This window comes from Osmia lignaria, chromosome 3, assembly GCF_051020975.1.
Source record: "Osmia lignaria lignaria isolate PbOS001 chromosome 3, iyOsmLign1, whole genome shotgun sequence".
NCBI lineage: Eukaryota > Metazoa > Arthropoda > Insecta > Hymenoptera > Megachilidae > Osmia > Osmia lignaria.
Window position 1 is genome coordinate 10,534,771 of NC_135034.1, and position 21,832 is coordinate 10,556,602.

At 46.1% G+C, this 21,832-nt stretch overlaps 1 protein-coding gene across 7 annotated transcripts in view; it reads right to left on the bottom strand.

Moving 5' to 3' along the window:
- LOC117607965 (protein gustavus) overlaps positions 1 to 21,832 on the bottom strand; it is a 137,520-nt gene that overhangs the window by 23,079 nt on the left and 92,609 nt on the right. Inside the window, exon 1 of one of the 7 annotated variants that reach the window (XM_076693370.1) lies at positions 7,864 to 8,366. The exons of 5 other annotated variants lie outside the window; for them this stretch is intronic. In XM_076693370.1, the coding sequence (XP_076549485.1) occupies positions 7,864 to 8,087 (224 nt within the window). In that variant the 5' untranslated portion in view covers positions 8,088 to 8,366. Of the gene's footprint in view, positions 1 to 7,863; positions 8,367 to 21,832 lie in introns of those variants that run through there. One more of the 7 variants, XM_034332291.2, reaches the window with a different exon arrangement.

Genomic DNA, 21,832 nt, shown 5'->3' on the forward strand with positions numbered 1-21,832 from the left:
TCGAAGTTGGAATAAAGGTGTTGGCTTAGAAGTTATCAAGAACGCGTTTCGTCACTGATCCGCCTTTTTCTTTCTCGTTACGGCTTAGGCAACGTTTCGCCCGTCTCTCGGCCGAGCAGACACTGATTCCAGCTGAACGTAGTTGGAAAAGAAAAGAAATCAATTTTCCAAGTAGCTTACGCAATCGAAGCTTGAAAATACATCTCGAGTCGAGGTGAATTTTCATTTTTGCAAACGACAAAACGTCAGACGCGCGTGACGTAGGATTTTTCTCGTGTCTCTAATGACCGTGAGTCGTCTGTTTGTCTTTCGAATAGACATATTAGCTACACCTAAGACATCGCGTTCTTTATTCAGATATTTGAAATGATTTCTTGTACGAGTTTCTAAGACGCGTTGCATTGAAATTTCATCAATTCAGAACCGTTGTGACAATGAAACGGCTCGAAGGACGAAATTCCACGAAAGTAGGCGAGCCAAAGGAAAATCGAGTAAGGAGAACCTACTGACACGGCGCTTGCAACATCGCGCGGCGGAAAAATGCAGGCGGCGAATTACACGAGCCGATACGCGTTTTATCGGCTTGTATATCGCGTGCGTTCGATAAAGCCGCGAGCGTCGAGGGCTCTGACCGATACCAGCTTCTACGTAGCTCGCGCCACGAAATCGTACAAAGGCCTTTGTAGTCACTCTCTACTCTCGGAGCAACAGCTTCGTTTTCACGCGTTATCACGCCACCGAACTCCGTTTTCACCGACTTCACTATTCTTCTCTGACGATCGTTTCCCTTCGTTGTTTTCCGAAAACCGGGAAAGCTTTGCCTATTCTAATAATCGAATATCGACTGCGATGCGCTGATGAGACGTGTAAAATTCATCGCGCATCCATCGCATAAAATGGAGAGTAATAAAGATAAAGGAATCTTCATTCGTGAGACACGAAAAGAAAAAAAGTAAGAAAGATACGGCCCTGTAGTGGCACAGTCTCGGCCAAGAGACCCGTGTAATTCGTAAAAGTGTTGTAATAATCGAGCGCACACGGCAAAAGGTGTGTGGCAACGCGAGTCGCGCGGGTTTCACAAATGGGTCAGTCGACGGTGGTGGTAGCAGCAAAAGCCGTCGTTCCAGGCCGTTTCGTATACGTTTGGAAATATATTTATCGTCGCTTACGAAAAAGCCTCTCCCTCGAAACGAGCTGGCCTCCCACTTTGCCCTTTTCCTCTTTCTTACCGCGACCACGCGCGATGAATTTTGAACGCGTTCAATAGCCGTGTAAGGAAACCGACGATCGCTATCAAAAATTATATTATAAATCAACTATTCTTAACCTTGATAATTAAAGTTTTCAAATGTCAGCATGTTAAAATGCTTTCGACGCGCTCAGAGATTGCTGAAAAATGATCTCCAACACCTGTTACGAGTATCTTCTTCGAGATACAAATACGATTCGATTCAGTTTCCCCTTTTAATCGGTAATTGAGTCATTTTTTTAATCGTGAAAGGGAGTTACTTTCTCCTTGTACGTGTAACGAAGAGTTAATTTATTTCGTGGGTATGTGACGTGCACGAATTGCAGCGTAATGATATAATTAAAGAGAAAAATCATTAGGTTACGCGTGTCTTTCATTTCGACGATTTAACTTGGCTTTATTGGTTAATTGGTCGAATTACGCTTGAACCCTTTCGGTATACAAAGGGCGTGTCCCGCAATACATGAACACACATTTATTGAAATTTTGTTTATTAATCGTGTGCGTTAAATCCACCTTCCATAAATTGAGAATGAATCATTGATCAAAGAGTTTGCTATACCCCAAGAGGATTTAATCTGCGTCTATTTTCCTGTAGACTGTTTCAAACAAAGGGAATGAAGAATTCAACCGCGAATTAATCAGTTTCCTGTGTGCATATCGAGGCAGCCAGGTCGTAGATTCGAAACAGAGAGGCTACGACGTAGATTCTCGGTGTTTTATCGGGCATCTGGCGTTACTAGTGGGTCATCGGGGGACGAAGACGCCAACGTGGTGAGCCACGCGATCTGGAATTCACCGGAGTCGAGTAAAACGAGGCAACAGTGTCGATTTATCGCCGGTGCTCTGTTCGTTTGCCACCGTTCTCGATTGTATTTAAATTCGCCCGGAATTGCCGCCATTTGTTTCGAACCGGAAGAAGATCGTTTCGACGCCAATGGATCGATAAATTCAACTCGAGGCTGCGAAATCTGCTAACTTGAACGTTCCGCGCAAAATACGACCAGTTCTTACCACAAATAACAACACCGATAACGCGATTTAATCTTAATTAAGAAACCTACCGTTTAATTACCTTTCTCTGTTACACGCTACCTTGTTGCAACTGAATGTTAGCGTTAACACAACACCTCCTACGTTCAGTGGTAAGTGGAACCAGGGCAGACACGTTAGGATCGTTGAAGAAACGAGCAAGAAAAAGGAAAAGGGGGAAATTAAAAGGAGAAGAGATACGATTGTGCAGGAAGGCTGCGCTGTTCTGGAGGCTCGTTCTCAAGCCTCTAAACGACGAACGTCGAGGGTCCAAGCTTCCAATTAGGGCTTGTTAGGAATGCGTTTCGAGCTCCCTCATTGGCCGTAAAGCTCGCGAGATAACGCTCGAGCATCGCGTTTTCTCTCAACGCTTTGCAGACACACACTTTAGCGAAAATGTTTCTTAAGTAGACTTGAGAGAAAGCAGAGCCTCAGAAATTCGTGGCGAGCCTTGCAAAAATGCCGGCTGTGTAACCTCGAGACTTCCCAGGTGCAATATGTTGCAAGAGAAAAGAGAAAAGTCGAAAAACAAGTTGACAGAAAATTTCTCGGTTTTGTAATTGCCACAGTATCGGTGTGTCCATGCTGAAATTTTCTTCTTACGACCAGTCATTGCACTGAAACGGTTAACCACCCTCCATGAAACGTTACGAGGTATCAAAGCATCGAGCAGCGTGTACTCTAGAAATCCTTGAAAAAGGCCAAAAAGGCCGTTTGCGAGTGGCAGGATGTTAATTAAATTAGCCTCTCTCGGTCTGCCGTAGAGACGCTTCGGGTCCTCAGAGTGGCGGGCAATTAACGCAGTACCGAGGACGAGGGGCTGACTTTAATTAACCGGCGACCGGCTGAGACCGTAACGAACGCTACTCTCTCGCCAACGATGTGGGATATTGTGTCAGGAATTACGTCATTAATAACTTCATGAAATGTGATTAATAATCCTCTCGCGTTTATATTCCTCAACAACTCTCGAAGGAGCAACGTTAGCCCCTTTCTTTCTAGAGATTCGTCGTCGAAAACAATTGATCCCACTGGTGTTTGCATTTCAATGACGACTGCAATGTTCGACAAACTTGCTACACTATCGAGCGGTTTAAAAATGTCAACCCGAAATTTTTGATTAAAAAGGCACAACGTCTGAGTGCGCTAAAAGAGGCTCGTCCATTTTCGTCTTCGTTTTAAGTCGCAGCGAGGACGATTGCGAGAGAGGTAAGTTCAATATTATGTCGTACGCGACTTCTCGTTGACTCGACGATCAAGCAAATGTCTGCTCGTCGCGGTCTTCGGTAAATAATTAGCTTTGTTCAAGGCCGAAACAGTGGTAACAGGGTTCTCCACTTTACCCCGCGGCTCGCTTCGCTGTTTGCATTTTGCGAAATCTTTTCTTTCTCGTCGAAGGATGTCTGTTCCGCGCGACGTGGAAAGAGTATTCTCGGAAGTGCGTAAGTAAAAGCGAGCTGACTCGAACGAGATTGCGCAAAGATTTCGAAAATCCAGTACGCAAAAAATGATTTCATTACACGGTATACAAGTGTGTTTCCAGATGTCCATCGAAAGGGTTCAAGATGAAAACTTTTCTAAACCGGAAATAGCTCGTTAACGCGACGAGTTGCGTTAGTTTCTCGAGGCTAGCGAGGAGATAATTGAAGGGACACGCAGAAACGCGCGGTGTACAAGGGTGGCTACAGCGTGAAAGAAAACGAAGATTCGCAAACAACGCGAGAGAAAGACGAAGGGAGATGAGAGCACGCCTCGTGCACGTTAATTAAAAGTGCTGGAAAGGAAGTCGCCAACTAAGAAGGGCGAGGCTGAATGAAAACAGCTGCTACTCGATGACGACACGGTCTAAGAGCGTGAATCCGCTCCGCTTCGACTTTAAAGCTTTCTCTAGACGCGAGCAAACGCCGTTAGCGCCGCTATTTTCGCCTACGAATATAAACCGACACCCACTCATCCCAAAGAGTATCATCCTCATCATCATCGTCTTCATCGACGTTTACCTTTACCGTCACTGTCGCTCGATGGGAACAGTTGTAATATCGAGGCTAACCGCTTGCGTTTATAAACACGAATGTTCTGAGCTTACAGTTCTGAGCTAAAGTGATAAGTATTAATTGCATTTCCACTCGAAAGGTAGTTAAACCCTTAAAATGATGGTGATTAAGATATAAGTAATGAATCAGACCCCCTGTAAAACGATAAATAAAAGAATGTTTGGGTAATGGTCGAAGATGACCGACCAATGGTCTCCAAATAGATTGTAGACAGATTGGAGAGAAAATTGAAGGAACTTAGGAAACAACTTAGGGAAATTAAGACGAGACACTGGCTACTTTTCGGGGAACAACCTTAACAGCTGTGACCAATACCGAACACTTGAAGCGACGTCAGTCTCTTCGAAACAGATGTTCGACAGAGCTCCTGATTTTATCCTCTCGTGACCTGTTTCCTATGTCAAATCCAACGTGTATCAACTGACTTTAATTTATAATTTCTCGTTTGAAATCGGAAAATCGACAGGAAAGACAAATCACGAAAGGTTTGTCAAAAACGACGACAACTCCGATACGCTAACTTTTGAAAGGTAGAAAATCTGACACGATTTCATGACATAAAACTATCACAAAATAGCACTTGTGTTGTGCCAAAATAAAGCTTATAGATTGCAGAAAACGACTACATAAATATCTCACGAATACATCTAACAGAAATTGAACGACTGTCACGTATTACAACTATTAAAATTTTCCAAATTTTCACGAATTCGTCATCGGTTGGCTGACTCTCGTTTCCATTTATCTCCGTTTCGCTGCACGAACCATTCGCGAATAGAATTTCGTTGGAGCACGGAATGCTGTTTTGGAAAACGACTCGAGAGCACTTGTTCCCGGGGGCTTGAAGAGCGTTTCTCCGCGCTTTAGAAATTCCAGGACCAACGACGCCGTCTCGACGCCGTTACCAGAAGAGGCGAAACATGGCCAAAAAGGAAATGCCCTCCCTTTCGACGGGTGTTCTATTACCAAAGAACAGCAGCAGTAGCAGCATGCCACACAACACGTGGTGTAACGCACACGCCACTGGCTGTGCTTCGGTGTGTATTTCGAGACGAGACTGCCTTTATCCGTGGTCTTCGTTCGCGAAGCAACGCAGGAAAGAAGCAGTAACGGTACACCCTTCACCCGGTATAAAGTAACATTTTCGACCCGATAATTTGCTCTTATAAAAGGGTTGAAAAGTTGCACGAAACGCGATGAAAATTGAACCTCTTCGACAGAGAGAACAGGTGGATAACTTCAAAAAAATTGGTAATACAAATGATTCTAATTAAATTCCCAAACAGATCATCGTCCAAGACCAATCACGGATACCTACTTAAACGCTTTGCACACGCGTTTCACGATTCTTCAAAAGAAACAGGTGCCTGCAGGTGCATCGTTCGAAATAGAAGGATCGTAAAAATGGAAATGGAGATCCTGGAACGACACGTGTTGCAAAGAAAATTTCGAAGAGGACTCGGGAAGCCATGTGTTCGCAGCTATTCGACGGAACAAAGAACAGTAGAATACATCCTGAGTGCAGAACCACCAACAGAGCTTCTTCGAGGAAACGGATCTCTGTTGGCTGGTCGCGTTATGCCAGTCACGCCTCTACTTCGAACACCATTGTCCCGTCCACCAGACTCGCCGAATATTACCGTTCTAGCGCTAGTATTATCATATTCAGGAAGTCTACCAGCTGCATACGAAGCGACGATTCTATATCGCCGGTTCTGCGAATTTTCCAGCCACCGCGAAACACGAGTTCCGAGCTTCGAAATTGATAACCATGAAATTCATCTAAGCTAAGTTTCTTTTTTTAAATTTTCTCTTGCCAGCTCGATTGGCTTTTCCAGCCAACCGATCTCTACCCTCGAAAAATCCGCCCTTTTCTTACGCGACGTAAATTTATCGGATACACGACGGAACGAATCATCGATTTCTTTGTCCGCGTTGGAAAATCTACCCTTACCGCGACAAAGCCCTCGACCATATTCCTAGCTTCGGGATTTTCTTCCCCTCGCCAGGAATTTCCAACTTGAGTTTCAAACGAAAATAGGCGTCGCTCTTTCGCGATATTTATTAAGAAAACGTGCACCGTTTACGCTTACATGTTTCCATAATAAACACATTCAGCTTTGTAGGCGATCTTTTCCATCTATCTAGATCGTTAACACCTCCGTGTTATAGAATAAACGTAGTTGAATTTCAGCTTTGATGCAAAGCCTGCATAACATTTCAATTTTCTTTATTTTCCCTAACACTTTGACGAACGAAACTCCGAAAGCTATACTAAAGATCTTAATCTCTCCCTACGAGTTCCAGTGTTGTTTCATGGTCAGTTTCCATCCTGTCTACACATGATCCTGACGTTTATCGAATGCTGGCTAACGCGTCTCCTGAACTCGCCGCGTTGTTGTGTAGTTAAACAACGAGCAGCTGTTTCGTAGCCCGTGTACGGCTTAACCCGTTGTATTCCGTGCCGAAAATCACTCGGTTCGAACGCAACAACGTCGGCGTTGTACCGCAGGAGCGATACACATCTTTTCCGTCGTCCTTCGACAACGCGACATTGTCGGTATTGATCGAACGTTACGCAACGAGCGTTGAGAATTAAAAGGAATAATGAATGAGAGAAAGGAGAATCGAGTCGCGGCCACGATCGGCACGAGTACCTAATCATATGTTGTACGAACACGTTTGCGACTCGAATTACCGCTAGACGAGACGAAAGAACCCATAGATCAAGCGTCGATTCGAATCGGAGCCACGCACTTCCTCCACTGTTTTCAATTTCCTTTTTTTGACGTCCAACTTGATTGGTCGTAGGTATCGATCGCTGACGCTTATCTGATATTCCACGGATATCGAGACTTTTTACCGTCACTTTTAGAAAGATCGTATTCTAACCTTCCGCGATAAAAGGCCATTGAATATATACATAGAGCGAGGGAGAAGGCGCGTAAGTCCGAGTAGAAAAATCTCGGCAGAGGTCACGACGATCGGAGATCGAAGATTTGAAAGGAACAACTTTTCGCGATAAGATACTGACGAAATTCAAGCGTAGGCGCGATTACAGGGAATAATGACACGTCGCGACGCTTCTACAGAACTGACTTTTATTTCATTTTTCTCGCGTATCAAATCGGTCGATTTCAACATATATACAAAGCGACGAGACGGCTGGGCAAACAACACTGACCTCGAGACACAAGTACGAATGACGTTTGAGTTTTGCCTGAATGCGACGCTTTGATATCGCCTGCATGTACTTACGAGGCATTTCCGATGCACTCGTCTCGAAAACGCGACACAATGGAAACTGCCCGACGTCGGTGGAATTACAGACCTGATCACTGAACAAATCGGTGACACTTTCACGGTGATAGGAAAACAAGATCACTGGTTGAACGATCATCGTATGGGGAAACACGTTCGGATCTTCTCGGAGCACGTTTCGGAGCGGGGAGGATAGGAGGTAATCGCGCGGTGAAATCGTGCGATTTCGTAGGAAAAAGAGCAGGCTTATCAGAGAAGAGGACTTACGTTCGTCGAGCCTTCAGAGCCCAATCCATATCTCGCGCAACGTGTTCGACCAGCTTCACGATGCCCCTCGTGTTTGCTTGCGTGGTGTTTTTATCCCTGAGGTAATCAAAATATTGCACACTTCGCGCACGCACAACAGCACACAGCGTTTCTACTATCTTTCTTCTTCGCCGTATTTCACCACTGGTCCGACCCGCTGCGCGACCAGCAGCTTGCGCGCGCATGTAACATAGAACTCACCACTCTCGGTTCCTTGTCCGTGTACGAGAAACAAAGTACAGGTTATATTTAAAATTAAACAATAAAAGAAACGAAAACGATAAAGGGCTTCGGGGAGGTTGGGAGAAGGGAGGGAGGGGGACGGGGGAAAAGAGAAGAAAAGGGAAGAGGCGAGGCGAACGAAAAACCACGCCGAATCGACGCACAAGGGTAGAACGAGCGCCACGATTCAACGATACACACTCGGCGACGATCCAACGAAGACTGAGCCCGTGAACGCTCCGCGACTGCGACGCGCATGGAGCGCCGCCCATGGAGGGGGGAGAAAAAAGACGGTGGGTACAGTAGCGTACCCATCGCTTGCTGCGCCACGCAACCATGCTCTACTCTATCGCCCACTGGCGTAGGGCGTACCATTTCAACTTCTATATCGTTATCGATAATAAAAAGAAAATATGAAAATTACAAAATGTACAATGATTGTTGAAACTTAATAATAACTGTCTACAAAAATTTTGTGTTTAATGCTATTCGATTTCCTACTCCATTCCAAAATTTGTAACTTTTTCTAACATCGCGAAACTTGTAAACTTCCCAGTTTCCCAGGGACGCAGCTATATATCCCAGAGTTTTCCCAGATCGCACGGTTAGCAGGGCGGAGCAGAAAATTCGGTGCATTTCCATTCTATCCTTAGTCTTCCGTCTTCCCTACGCCGGTGTGTCTAAGCCTACCCAATGCTGAAACGTTTACCCGGGGGGACTGTAGTTGTATAGAGGGAAGGAGAGAATACATAGACGAGAGGGGAGCACAAGGGAGAGAGAGAGAGAGAGAGAGAGAGAAGGACCAACAGTTGAAGGGATACGAGGGTTCTCCCTCGTGCAATGGGGTTTCGCGAACCGCTCCCTGAACCCAGGGCGGTCGGACGTCGAATTAACCCCGGAAAAAAATGTATACGTGCCCGCGCGCTATCGATGCACGGAAAGGTACTCGCACAATTTGCCGAGTGTGGTTTTATTTCAGAAAATTGCCGATCATCTTTCAACGTGGCCCCGCTGCACGCTGCACGTTGCACACGATGCAAAACAACAGCCTTGCCTTGGCGCTTCTTTTTTCTTTTATTATTATTAAACAAGTAAACAGGAAAGGAACGAGTGCGTGCGTGTATCAGGATTGATCGACGTGTACGTATTTTGCAAATTACGTAAAACCACGCAAGATATGAATACGTGCGCGTGCGGGCGTCAGTACACACGCAGAGGGAATCTGACGACGAGTGTATCCGTATTCTATCGAGGGAAAATACGCAGCGTTGGCAGCAGCGGTTTTCGTAATGCTCGAGAGGGACCAGGCTCTCTGAGAAATCGATAACAGCAGAGATTCATTAAAGATACGCGCGTACAGAGGCTTTCACGCAGCATGAAGGATCGGTCCCTACAGTCTCCTCGCTTGAATCAGATATTAGACACACACACGCACACACGGATAGCTATGTAACAGCTTCTCTTTCTCTCCCATATACGTATCCCTCCTCTACCAGCTGTTCCGACGTTGAGTCAGCCTGACGGGTGTCTGTCTGCTTGGCCAACCTTTCCAGCTCCGAAATTCGACGAAGCCATTCTCAACTTTCGATGCGGTACCTATAAACGTTCGGAATACTGGGAATCTTGGGTTCAGTCAAACCGCTCCCAAGTGCTTCCCACATGAGAAACGAAACAGTGCCGACATTCAAATTGCGCCATCTCTATCCCAAAAACGCTCACGAGTGCTTGGAATACAAGAAATAGATTTGAAACGACGTAAAAAAAAAAAAAAAAAAAAAAAAAAAACAGTAATCAATTTCTCCTTTTCGATTTTTACGAGTAGACAGTCCGCGGCTCGTTGCGCACACCTTGAGGAAGTAGACGTAATAATACGTCATAGAGTCGCAACCTGGCGCATTTCTCTCCCTTTCTCCGCTCGAAGCCGAGCTGGACGTCCAACACTTTTACTTCTTCTACAGAAGGAAAGGGAAAAGCGAGAAGGTGGGTTTCGACGGAATAAAAGTCCGCCACGCGGATTTCGAAAGGAACGGACGTTCTTCAACGCGAGAGGGAATGCGGAGAGGTTCAAGGCCAAAGCTGGCGAGAAGAGCCCTTTTTCGGTGGCCTGCGAGAAGGTAGGAGCGCGCAGCAGGTAAAAGGAAGTCGGACACCCGGAGGAGGACCAAACGGAATGACAAATGCCCTGGTGGACGGTGAAGGGAAAGGTGAAAGGAGCCTCGTGGCTTGGAGAGAGAGGGTCTCTCCCTCCGGCTCACCTCTGTGCGTAGAAACAGAATTCAGGTGTGCCTAAACCACCAGATTGATATCGACGCTTTTTATCTTGGTAGAAAAATCATAGGTAGCCGTTGAATTCAACGCGTCAGCCCGAACACCTCCTCCTTTTCCTCCAACCGGAGTGTTACGAAGAATTTCTTACTGCTCGACTGGAAAATCATTTTCTCTTTTCATTTATCTCCTTCAAAAGTGAACGTGAAAAATATTGATAATTCGTCGACGAACCGACGAAATTCGAAAGTATGGAAGGGAAAAATATTCGCGAACCAACATTTTCCGCTCGTTGATGGATTAAACAGCGACGCGTTCAAGGGCAACGAACACCGCTGGAACGATCAATCTCGGTGAAATTAAAATCGTAATACCATGCAACGAGAGGCATTCGAACGAGCCCGAGTGGCGGAGATGGAAAAATGATAAAATAAAAGGGGGTAGAAATAAAAACAAAACAAAAAAAAAGCCGGAGATTTTAATGCCTGCCCATTGAGACGAACGGGATAATTACGGCGTAATATCGTGCAAAATAATAGCATCAAAAGCGCCGGATAATTAAATTCCTCTTGAAACTCGAGCACCCGACTGCAACCGGCTACGACATATCCCAGGGTGCACGCTGCACGCGCTTTCGAGTGCATTTCGACGACGCATGGTGCATCCCCTTTAAACTTTTGTCGGCCGGCTGGATCGTGTATAAATTTTACATGGAATATCGAAGCGAATTTTCGGGGTCAATGACGAAATTCCTCGTGCAATCGCGTAGGAAACGTTCTGGTTCGATCATCCGCGTCATGGAACAGGACCATTTCTGCCGAAGCAGGAGCAACAGTCTTCCAGGAAAACTGGCAAAAACCGCACGAGGACCGACCGTTCGTTCGTTAAAATATCCTCCTCGGGGATGCTCGTAGCCGAAAAACCGATGTCGTAAATTCGAGACTAAATAGGATTCGGCGCGGACAGGGATGAAACCTGTCGACGATAATCGTTGTGTATTACCGTTCAGGTATTTAATTTGTATGAGCGGCAAACTCGCTTGACAAAGAGGAGAAGGGAGAAGCTTGCCTCCTCTCTGACCTGAGATTCGAAGTAGATTTGGAAGCCGGCCTGGCATCTACCTGGCTTTCCCGCAGCTTCCTATCTACGGTAGAACCGGGAAGCAACAATGTTCAACAAAGAAGAGTTGAAAATTACGAGCCGACGCCGATGCAACGCGAGTACGTACACCGGACGAGAATGCAACGAGACGCAGCGCGGCGCGGAATTTTGAGCGGAGCGTAGTAGATTGCCGGAACGAGCTTCTCGCCAGAAGAAAAAGAGCGAACGGAGTAGAAGGAAGAAGAGGAAGGTCATCGTGAAACTTGGTTGCCAACTCGAGCGACATGCCAGAATGCCGGCACATTGTATGCAGATCGCGAGACTGTAATTACAAATAGGCAAGCCGATGCCATTCGTGCCATCGTTTCCCGTTCAATCCCCCCCCAACTCCGTTGCTCATTTTCTCTTCATCCGAAAATTGCGTTACGAAGATTAATTTCAGAAAATGATTCCTCTCCAAGGTTAGAATATGATCCTCGACGCGTTTCCAACGAGCTTTAACGTATCGGAGTAGTAGAGGTAAATGTAACAATTACGCTGCGGCTTTGGTTCGATAATCTTCTGCCGGTACGAACGTAATCGGAGCCTCTTGTTATCCTCTCAAAGGATTAACTGCACGGTATGCAATAAGGATTATCGGGATCGTTTCGATCGATTACGATATTCTCGAAAAACACCTCGTTCCGATAGAGTAGCACTGTGCTCCGCTTTAATCGTCCAAGATTAGGACTTGGAGAAATTTTTCAAACCACGTTTCCATTAGTTTTTCCCAAAGTTCACTGGGTGCTACATCTGGCTGGGTGGTAAACTCGCAACCTTTTTCTCCCCTCTGGGAAACCCAAGTATAGATGTTCCCTTTCAGCCATCTTGTCGCTTCAAACGCGAGACACAAGGCAAAGAAACCTGGTCGCGATTTACCGTTAGAGACCAAAGAGAACATCTTCCTCTTCGTACCTGCGTGAAGCCGAGAGTCGTTTAGAATCGCGGGAAAATTCGGATTGGATCCTGCGACGATGGTCATAAAGCACCCGAAGGACATCCGTCCTAACGATTGGAATTTACGCTGGCGAAGAGACGGTTCTCCTCGGCTGAACTTTGTTTTCACGACGGCGCGACGTGGCGAGGAGAGGAAGGACACGCGAGTCGGCCGGAATGACGGGTCTTTGTGCTCGGGCTCGGGTCCAGTCCTCTCTCGACGAGAGGCTATCTCCGGTGGTCGGGTCCAGGAGGACCGGTAAGAAGACGAGGAGGATGGGAGCCGAGGTAGCTTGGGAGAAAGAGCGAGAGGAGAGAAGAGGCTTGGATGTGAAGTGAATGTCAGCTCGAAGGTCGGCTTTTGTCAGGCCCAGCCAGAGGAAGAGAGAAAGAACGAGAAGACGACTTTGCCCTGTCTTGTCTTGTCTTGCCCGCTTGCTTTTCCTTCCATCTGACTCTCCGCCTCTTTCTCCCATCGGAGACGATCGGTACGCGATGCCAGCCACCTAGATCCATTTATACATCGCGCAATGCATGGGCCTGGCCACGACAGATAGTGCTACGAAGGGACAATGACCACGGCCGGGAGACGTGCGAGAGGTGCGAGAGCAACCGTGTCTAAGGACGAGGACAGACGCGCCTAACTTTAACGCGAATTTCAAAGGATGATAGTATCAAAATAAGAGAGGTAGGTACACTGTGCTGGGACAAGAAGGACGACGACATTGACCACAGCGAGAGAGTTGCACACGTGCGCAAGGGGGCTGAACGCTCTCTACTGGTGCAACGGTGCATCGATGCAGCCGACTACACGACGAAAATCTTCAGCGGGGCTGCGGCGACGTATTAATTATTGCCGTGTCGCGTGTACCGAAGAGAGGATGCACGAGTATGCGCTTGCATCAGGGACGAGCTATTCCGGGCATGGAATCTGCATACGCGATCGCTGCTTTCGCCTGCATTTCACCAAAATTCAACGAGCTTCCCTCCGTGATTAAAGTCAATATTTAGGCTCCCAGAATTGAACAAAATATCAAAGCGGTCTTACAAATTTTGGAAAATTTTCATTTTTTCTTATTCGAATTCGAATAAGAATTTGATGGATTATCCCGGGTTGCCGTTGCTTTTTCTGGGGCGAGGCAGAAAACTTTGGTGGATGGTACCGAGCGGAAAAGACGCGAGGGGAAGGTAGCCTGGTATCGATCTTTCGTTCCTTGGCTAACAAAAAGGCGAAAGAAAAGTGGAACAAAAGTGGCAAGCTGAACGTCTCCCGTTTCCCGAAAAGCATCATCCTTTTTCATAAACCGTAACAACGTACGCGTCGCGTCGATTCGATAGAAAATTGCTAGAACACGAAGTATGTGCATAGGTGAGCCGAACAGGGGACGAAAGGATGAAAAAAAAAAAAGGATAGCTACGAAAAGGAGAGAACGAACGAGCGAGCTGCACCGTGTACACGCTTTCCATGGTGTTTTACCGAAGGCGACGGAGCCTCTAATTTTAATAATTGGATATAGTCTTCCTCTCCTCGTGCCAGAGGCGTATCTCTCAGCAGAAACCACGCCACCATGTATAGCTACGCGTACAGTCGCACCTGCCCTTTATCTTCTCTTCTTCCCTTTCAGTTACACACGCATAGGTAGATGTTATACCTGCTCGACGTAAGTACAGTCGTCGCAAAAGTTTCTCCCCGGGATCGGTTTCTAGCTTGAGAAACTCGCGCGTTCGTAATATCTACCTCCTTTGAAGGTGCCGTTTCATTTCAAATCACTGATAACAGAGTCGAGGTACGACGCGTTAGGTTGTCGAGGATGAAACGTACATTTTTAGCAATAAAAATGACAAGTTGAAATTTATGCGAGCACCATAATAAAATTAACAGAAAGAGGTGCTAGAATGACCAGTTCTTAACGCGTACTATCAGCTACACGACAGACTGTATTCAAAAATAAATTAACTGGAAATGTAGCGCAAGAAATTTGCGAAAATCATGCGAAATCAGCTCGGCAAGTGGCGTGTTTTGCAGCAGTGCAAGTTGAAAAGAAGAGTTCGCGAATATCCGTGATTGGCCACCAAGGTAAACGCGTTCTTTCCCGATGTTTTTATTGAAATCGTCCGTTTCTCGAAGGGAAGAGCAGAGTATTGAAACGGCGGATCGTCGTCGCGTGTCTGCCAGCAATTCGATCATTTTACCATGGTGGACGCTAATTTTTACGCGTTTCCTCCCGATAACGTACTCCCGGTTTCCTCTCTGTGAACGAAACGGAAAGAGCACAGAGAGCACTCTGTTCCGTTGAATCGATCCTTGCAGGTACTGAAAAAGGTCGTCTTTTTCAGGTATGAGGTCGTTACCTATTGAGAAAGCTTCAACGACCATCGACTTCCGTTCGAGGATTCACATGGTACGCTTTGTGTTGATCTCTTCATAGAAAACAAGAATGCTCGCGTGGAAGAAGAAAAAATCCACCAAGGGACCTTCTCTTCTAAAATTGTTGTTGCTTTTCAGTAAAAAAATGAAAAAAATTTCATTTTTGCACAAGAAATCATCATTCGTTACATTCTGCAAAATCACAGACTAACAAGGTCCTTGAGAAACGAGTCACCTTTCAATCATAAAACGACATTACCTTCACCGGTTATTAATTTCGCATTAATTCGAGTCTGCTGCTTCGAAACGCGGAGAACGTCAGCCCGAAGATTGTTTTTATCGCGATCGCATCCGCTTCCTATTCCCGTTCGTTTTCAGTAATTTGCACGTTTCTCTTTGCCCGACGATCGTTGAAAGTGTTGGCGGGAAACGTGATTGTCGAAGAAATCCCTCGATTTGACCCATCTCGAGTGACACGACCGCCGGTCGAAGCAATTTCGAGCAGCCACGGTTTACGGGTGACACGTGAATTCGGAAATTCCCTGTTTCTCTTTATGCGAGACTCGTGACAACCTCCCTCTACAAACGTCCGTCGTTTTCTAATTTTCGGAAACTCCGAAAATTTCCAGTAACCTGGCAACAAAGTTGAAACGAACGAGCTTCTAGATTTTAGACCCTCCTTTTGAAAGGTTTCTACTCGTTGATTCCAATGTAATTTAGCTAGACAATTAAATATTCCGTGCACGATGCAGGTTAAGACGATTCGAAAGGGGGAAGGATCGACGTAAATCTCCGCGACCACGGTTAATAGAAAACTTTGAGTAAGCGTTGCACCGTCGACACCGAGTAATCATCGTAATTGCATCTGCAACTGCACCGGTGTGCAACTACGAAATTAGCAAGGATTTCACTTTTTCACCGAAAGCTACGAAACTCGACCACTGTCGCTCTCGAGCGTTCACCGGGTGAAAAGGAGTCGGTTTATTTTCACGCAACCGATCGGAATACGGATTCTTTCACGCGTTTCTTCATTCTGACGAACGCGAAACGCACGACAGAGCGTTCGAGGAAAGACAGTTACGTGGTTCTCGGTTGTTCATCTCGTTAGCCCTTCTTTTTTCATCTCGATCATCCCTTTCTTTTCCTTCGTCGGGTAGACGTTCCAATTAGGATAATGGATGAGCGTATCCTTGGGTAGAGAAACGCTAAGCCATGTTTCTTCGGTTATTTTGCTCCTTTTCCCTGCTGGAATGTGGATCCGTTGTTCCTCGCTTGAAATTTTCGACGATGCTTACAGGAAGAAGAATTCGAAAATAAGTGATAAACAAATTATCGATGAAATTTTAAGATTCAGAATGAATTATCGTCGGTTCGGCTTCGAAACGAAAATTCGTAGAGCTTCGAGCACAAAGGGGGATGTTTTTAGGAAACGGGTCGGATTTTCGTGAGGATTTCAAAGAGAAGAACCGGCGAAGCATTTTGTCGGTGCACTTGATCCAAAAAGCAAGTCGAGAAGTGGAGTGTATATTGGTGAAACGGGGCCGAGCAGAGATAGAGAAAAGAGGAGCATTTCGGGATGACTCTTGTCGTCGACAGGAAGCGCAGCTGGTTCCCCGAGGGATTGGCCAGCTGTTGATGGAAGGTTTAGGTATGTCGATCCACGGCCGTGAGAAAAGGACGGGCCTGGCCCGGTCGAGTGACTTGCTTCGTGAAGCCGAGGCCGACGAGGAAGACCTTCATGGACGTGGAACAGGCTCCTTCCTTTCATCGAGAGACGGCCATAGCCTTCCTTACAGCCCATTGCCATAGACGGGGCTTTCCATTCCATCCTCTGACCTGTCCTCGTCCGGTAATGAGAAAACTACTTTTGAAAAATCGAACCTCCGCTACCAGCTAATTCGATCACCGCCGGTACTTGTTAAACTTGTGTATGTATCAGGAATAGTCGAAAGATCAATTAATAAATGAATTGAGAAAATTGCAAATAACATTCTAAATATTTGAAAACCTTCCAAAGATAATTCGTAGCATTAAATTCTATCTACGGTACAACGATGAATGATTTAGATTCCAATGAACTTGCCTCCAACATCCGGTGCGCGTGCGACCCAGCAACAAAGCCAGACCAGAATTTGAAAGAAACACGTTTCATTGAGCGGCTAGCCTGAATAATTCCCATTCACGATACCTTCTTCTTCCCGTTCCCTGTTCATGCAGTTTCTAGTTTGTCTGGCTACGATCTCTCCGACTTCTTTCAACTATTCCTCTTTATTCATCGATCATGCGTACAATTTGCGTTCATCTTCTTGCATACAAAACATCCGAGCCGAGCGAAAGAAACGGCAAACAAGTCTTTCGTTTTTGTAGAATAGTAGAACCATTTCGATGATTATCAAATATTTTTCAATAATTCGATATAGAGATCGAATGTAGAGAAATTTTCTAATGGGAGATTAATTATCAAAGTAAAACAGCTGTCGTGACAGAATCCAGTAGTGCTACCGTTGCGATTGTCGCACACCTGTCGCGCCGTCTACCTACTCGCCGTTTGTTTATGTAAACGCACAGTTAGAGGGGATGAAAGGTGCGGCGAGAAGCGTAGAGGGGAAGGTTGCAAAGCGAGAAAATCCAACGGAGAACCGTGATTCCCTTTCTTTGTGCGAATAGTGCGCGATTTGTTCTACGGCTGGTCGCCGTGAAGCGATTACAAGTAGCGGCTTACCAACGGCTATAAATCTCGGTTGCCGAGCGTTCACGCGTTAAACGCTTCCATCTCTGTTACGACGACCTTAATTCACCGCCACGACTCGATCAAAACGATCGTTCGATCCCGAACACCGTTCCATTGCCGGACCAGACGAGAAACAATGACGACGACGACGTTTTCCTCGTTCGGCTCGTTGAGTAACAACCGGGAATCGAGCGGTCAGCCACGTGAAAATTGTAGGAAGCGGAAACGAAGGGAAACGATATTACGCGCGCGGAACAAAATATTCCACGGTTATCCTTTCTTTTAACGATTTGCAAACTTTCCAGACCGCTCCCTCCGAAACTCTCGGTTTAAACCTCTGGAAATATCCAGCGCGATTTTTATGCTAATTCAACAATATTATTCAAAGGTTGCTCAAAGACAGAAATAAGAGAGACAGAGAACCTTCGAGCTGCTTGTACCCACCTAGAAATCGGATTATTTTATATGTACATTACATCAGCAACGACCATATCATTTTCTCGGTTCGCTGCAAAAACTGTAATGGAAAGAAATAATTCTCGAGCGTATAAAGAGAACTTTGATCGAGCAGATTTCTCTGAATTCCCATGGGGTGAGATAGAAAGGGGGCGGAGAATGCCAAGATTCTAAGGGTGTTTCGGTACCCCCCGGTGTATGTTTACCTGCTATCAAAAAGACGACAATGCAACCATCCCGGGGAAACATCCTCACATGCAAGGACTATCGAAATCGCAGCTGCACCAGGTATCTTAAAAAATAAAAGCGTGGGTGCGTGTTCCGAGTTGGTCGCCACACTTGCGTCCATCTCGATCGTCTCGTCTTGCAACCTCGGCAGATGTTTTCCATCATCACCACCGGTAGCAGCAGGATCCTCGTAACCTCTGCTTGGCACAGCAGCAAAACTGAAAAGGGCCCGTTCGTGGGTGCAACAATGGAGCGTCACGATTATCCAGCCCGTTGCGTCGCTCGTCGCAACGCTTTGCCACGTCGTTTATCGTCCTCCTGTTACGATAGCCTGCTGCGTCCTTTTCCTCCTTTTCTTCGGAGGCTCCCTTTTTTGGCGGAAAAAATTTTAGACCTGTTTGCGTTTCCCTGGAAACTTGGCCGTTCCAGGAGTAGCATAGGTGAACGATTCGCGGTCTTTCTTATTTCTGTCTAGTTAAGTGTAATTTAGAAAGAAATCCAATTTACCTGGCAGTTATTTGCTTTCAAACAGAATTACTCTTAATTTTAACTGTTGCATTTGCAACGAACGTGGGAGAATACGTAGATACTAGAGACAGGTGTTGAAGCGTAAAGCGGATATGACATCAAAGAGAACGTATCTACCCTGTAAAAAGAGAATCGAGGGTAAATAAAGAAAGTTTCATCGTATATGGCAATTAGAAGGCGGAGTGTGTCCAGCCAGGTTACTGGGTGCGGCGCGGCGGTCGAAAAGTCGAGAGACGATGGTTGGAAAACGGGACGCTCACCTTTAAAGTTCCCCGAGAAAAGTTCATCGAACCTTTCTCGAGGCAGGCAGACGCATTAAAGACTGGCTTACGCGGGTGCAGCAGCAACGACACACGGCACGGCCTTTGCACGTCCGAGGGTTTCGAGGTGAAAAAGCGCGTTAAGCGAAAGGGTCGGCCAAGTGTTATTGAAAAAAACACGACGGAGCTTTGACAAAGAGTTTCGTCGAGGGTTGAAGAAAAACGATGGATCACCCCTTTAGAGTGTACGGGACGAGCGTCTTGCTGCGTTAAAAAAAAAAAAAGAAAACGGTGAAATTGGAAAATTCTACCCCTCTTCTTACTGCCTAAATAAACCAAGAAGCCAATGTATGCACCGAGCTAATTATCGCGTCCCTAAAATGCACTTGGTTTTTTCGAGTGCTCTGACCGTGTACAGGGTGTCGCAGAAAAGGTGCGAAACTACTTGACATAGCGTTCAGGCAGCTAGTAATCAGGTGAAACCGGAGAATCAAGCGTGAGGATTCAGAATTTCGTTGGGAAGACTAGAAAGGATTGAAAGTACGAGAGATGGACAGACTTGTCTGTGTACGGTTACACAGTCCCATAGGTCAGCCGCTCGTAAATCATACATGAAGCCGCGAATAGAATAGCAGACGTCGTTTAACGATCGCTTAATTACGCGTCGATTAATATTAAACGAGCCTTTCACGCGTCCAATAAAACGGACGGATGATCAGTCTTCGAGCCCCCAGCAGTCACGGCCATCGATTTTCGAATCAACAGTCGCGTTCAATGATTTCGTCATGCTCGCGTTGAAAGTTTTGATAACGACAGGTAAAAAGACAAGTAAGCAATTTGCAATCGAAGGAGAACGCGTACCTGTCCAAAAAGACGTTTGACCAGCGATTGTCGGTTGTCGAGCAGAGATAAGCGGAGAGTCGCGTGCCAATCGCTTCCGCGTTTTGTACCGTTATTAAGCGTGGAGAAACTCGCTACACCGTTTATGCATATACGCGAGCCACAAGCCGAAAGGCTTGACAGACTCATAATTTCTTCTCCCTTTGACTCGAAGCTGAATTTAGTTGTCTCGCGACACGCCTCGAACATCGGAACCCGACCTGGACCAATTTATTTCTGTCTTCCCGAGACGAAACGATTGGCCAGCAACGCGTTCTATCGCGTCGCGGAATTCGACTTTCCATTAGACGAGTCTTCCTCCATCGAACGAGCAACTGTTAAGCATCTTTGTCGAGGAATAACTGGAATTCGTTAAGATAATCAACGCTATTAGGCGTGGTAAAATTAATTAAAAAACAGCCGTTCGAAGGAATTGGAATGCTGAAAATTAGAAGAACGAATGGTGTCTCGTTTCACGATGACCAACGGTACCTAATACCACGAATTTAATGATCCTTGAAGATTGGGTACTGTTTAGAAGTACAAGATATTGCCGATGATTTACAACTCCTCCAAATTGCCACGAATTGTTTATTACCGAGCGATACACAAAGCAGATTGCAAATGAGATAAACTGAAGTCGGCGCACTGGTGAGAGGGAAAAAATGTCACGCGAACAGCACTTTCACTCGCGCCTAGTAGCGAACGAAAAGCGTGGAAAAAAAATTCACGCGCCAGGGAAACTGGGGCGTGTGCGTATGTACGATCGATCAGAAATGATCGTTTGCAATCGCCTTGGGATCAACCTTGCTTTCGTTGCTCGCATTCCGGGCCACGGATAGACACGGCGTGTCGTGTCTGCGTCTCTGTCACCACGCAATCGGCGTCGCTGAACCAGATAATAATTCATGCGCGGAAGCTGACGTCGCGTGTTTTCGCCAACGTTCCTCGCGACCGACCAATTTTCCTCCTATCAAAACATTCGCAAATACCGAGATCACTCTTCGAGGATGATTTGTCCGAAGGTAACTCGACGAACGTTTCAGCGAAATTGAAACGTTAGTCGTGTCTGTTAGGGCAAGTTTTCAACACCGAACGAGGTTAATTCGCGTGGGTGACCGGGTTGTCAGGGTGTTTTCGTGCCACCGCAGGATATCGTAGGCCGATCAATTTGTCAGCCAGGTTAATCTGCCTTTTCCATCAAACTTCAAGGTCCTCGTACCGAGTCCTTTCTCCTGGATATTACAAAGTTGAGCGGTCGTTCGCGGTTTTCCAGCCACGCTGCCGTTCGTTCCACCTTTCTAACTTGATCACGGATACACGATCGGAGAGTATCGTGCATGTCCCTGCGTACCTTCTCGTATCTCCCACGCGTAGCTAATTACGTTTCATTCATGAGAATAGAAGGGATCGTTTCTTGAGCGATGACACGCAAGCTAAGATATTTTCATTCGTATTGGAAAGCGTTCGATCGTCAGGTGATACGATACGTAACGTCATCCCAGATCAAGTGAACGATTGGTATTAAATTTTCAAGTGAAAATCAAATGATTATTCATCTTTCGAACCATATGCGACTCGTTATTTTAAATTGCAAACAGCAACTTTACGATACATATAATCGAATAAGAAAAGTAGGATGGCGTCAGGTTGATATAACGACCTGTACCCACTCAAACATTTAAGAAAATCTCCACACGATCTTTCCCTCTGTTGCAAAATGAAACTTCAAACGCGTTTCCAGGGAAACCTGGTGCCTTCGCAATTCCCTCTCCTCGTCGCGAGTCTCGTTTCACGAGAAATCTAACGAGAAATAAACCGGCAGAGGAAGCGCTAGCGCAGCTGCCGGAAGGATAAAATTGGATGATCGTTGTAGAGTTTCGGTCGCGAAGTTTCGACGATTCCTCGACCTCGTTC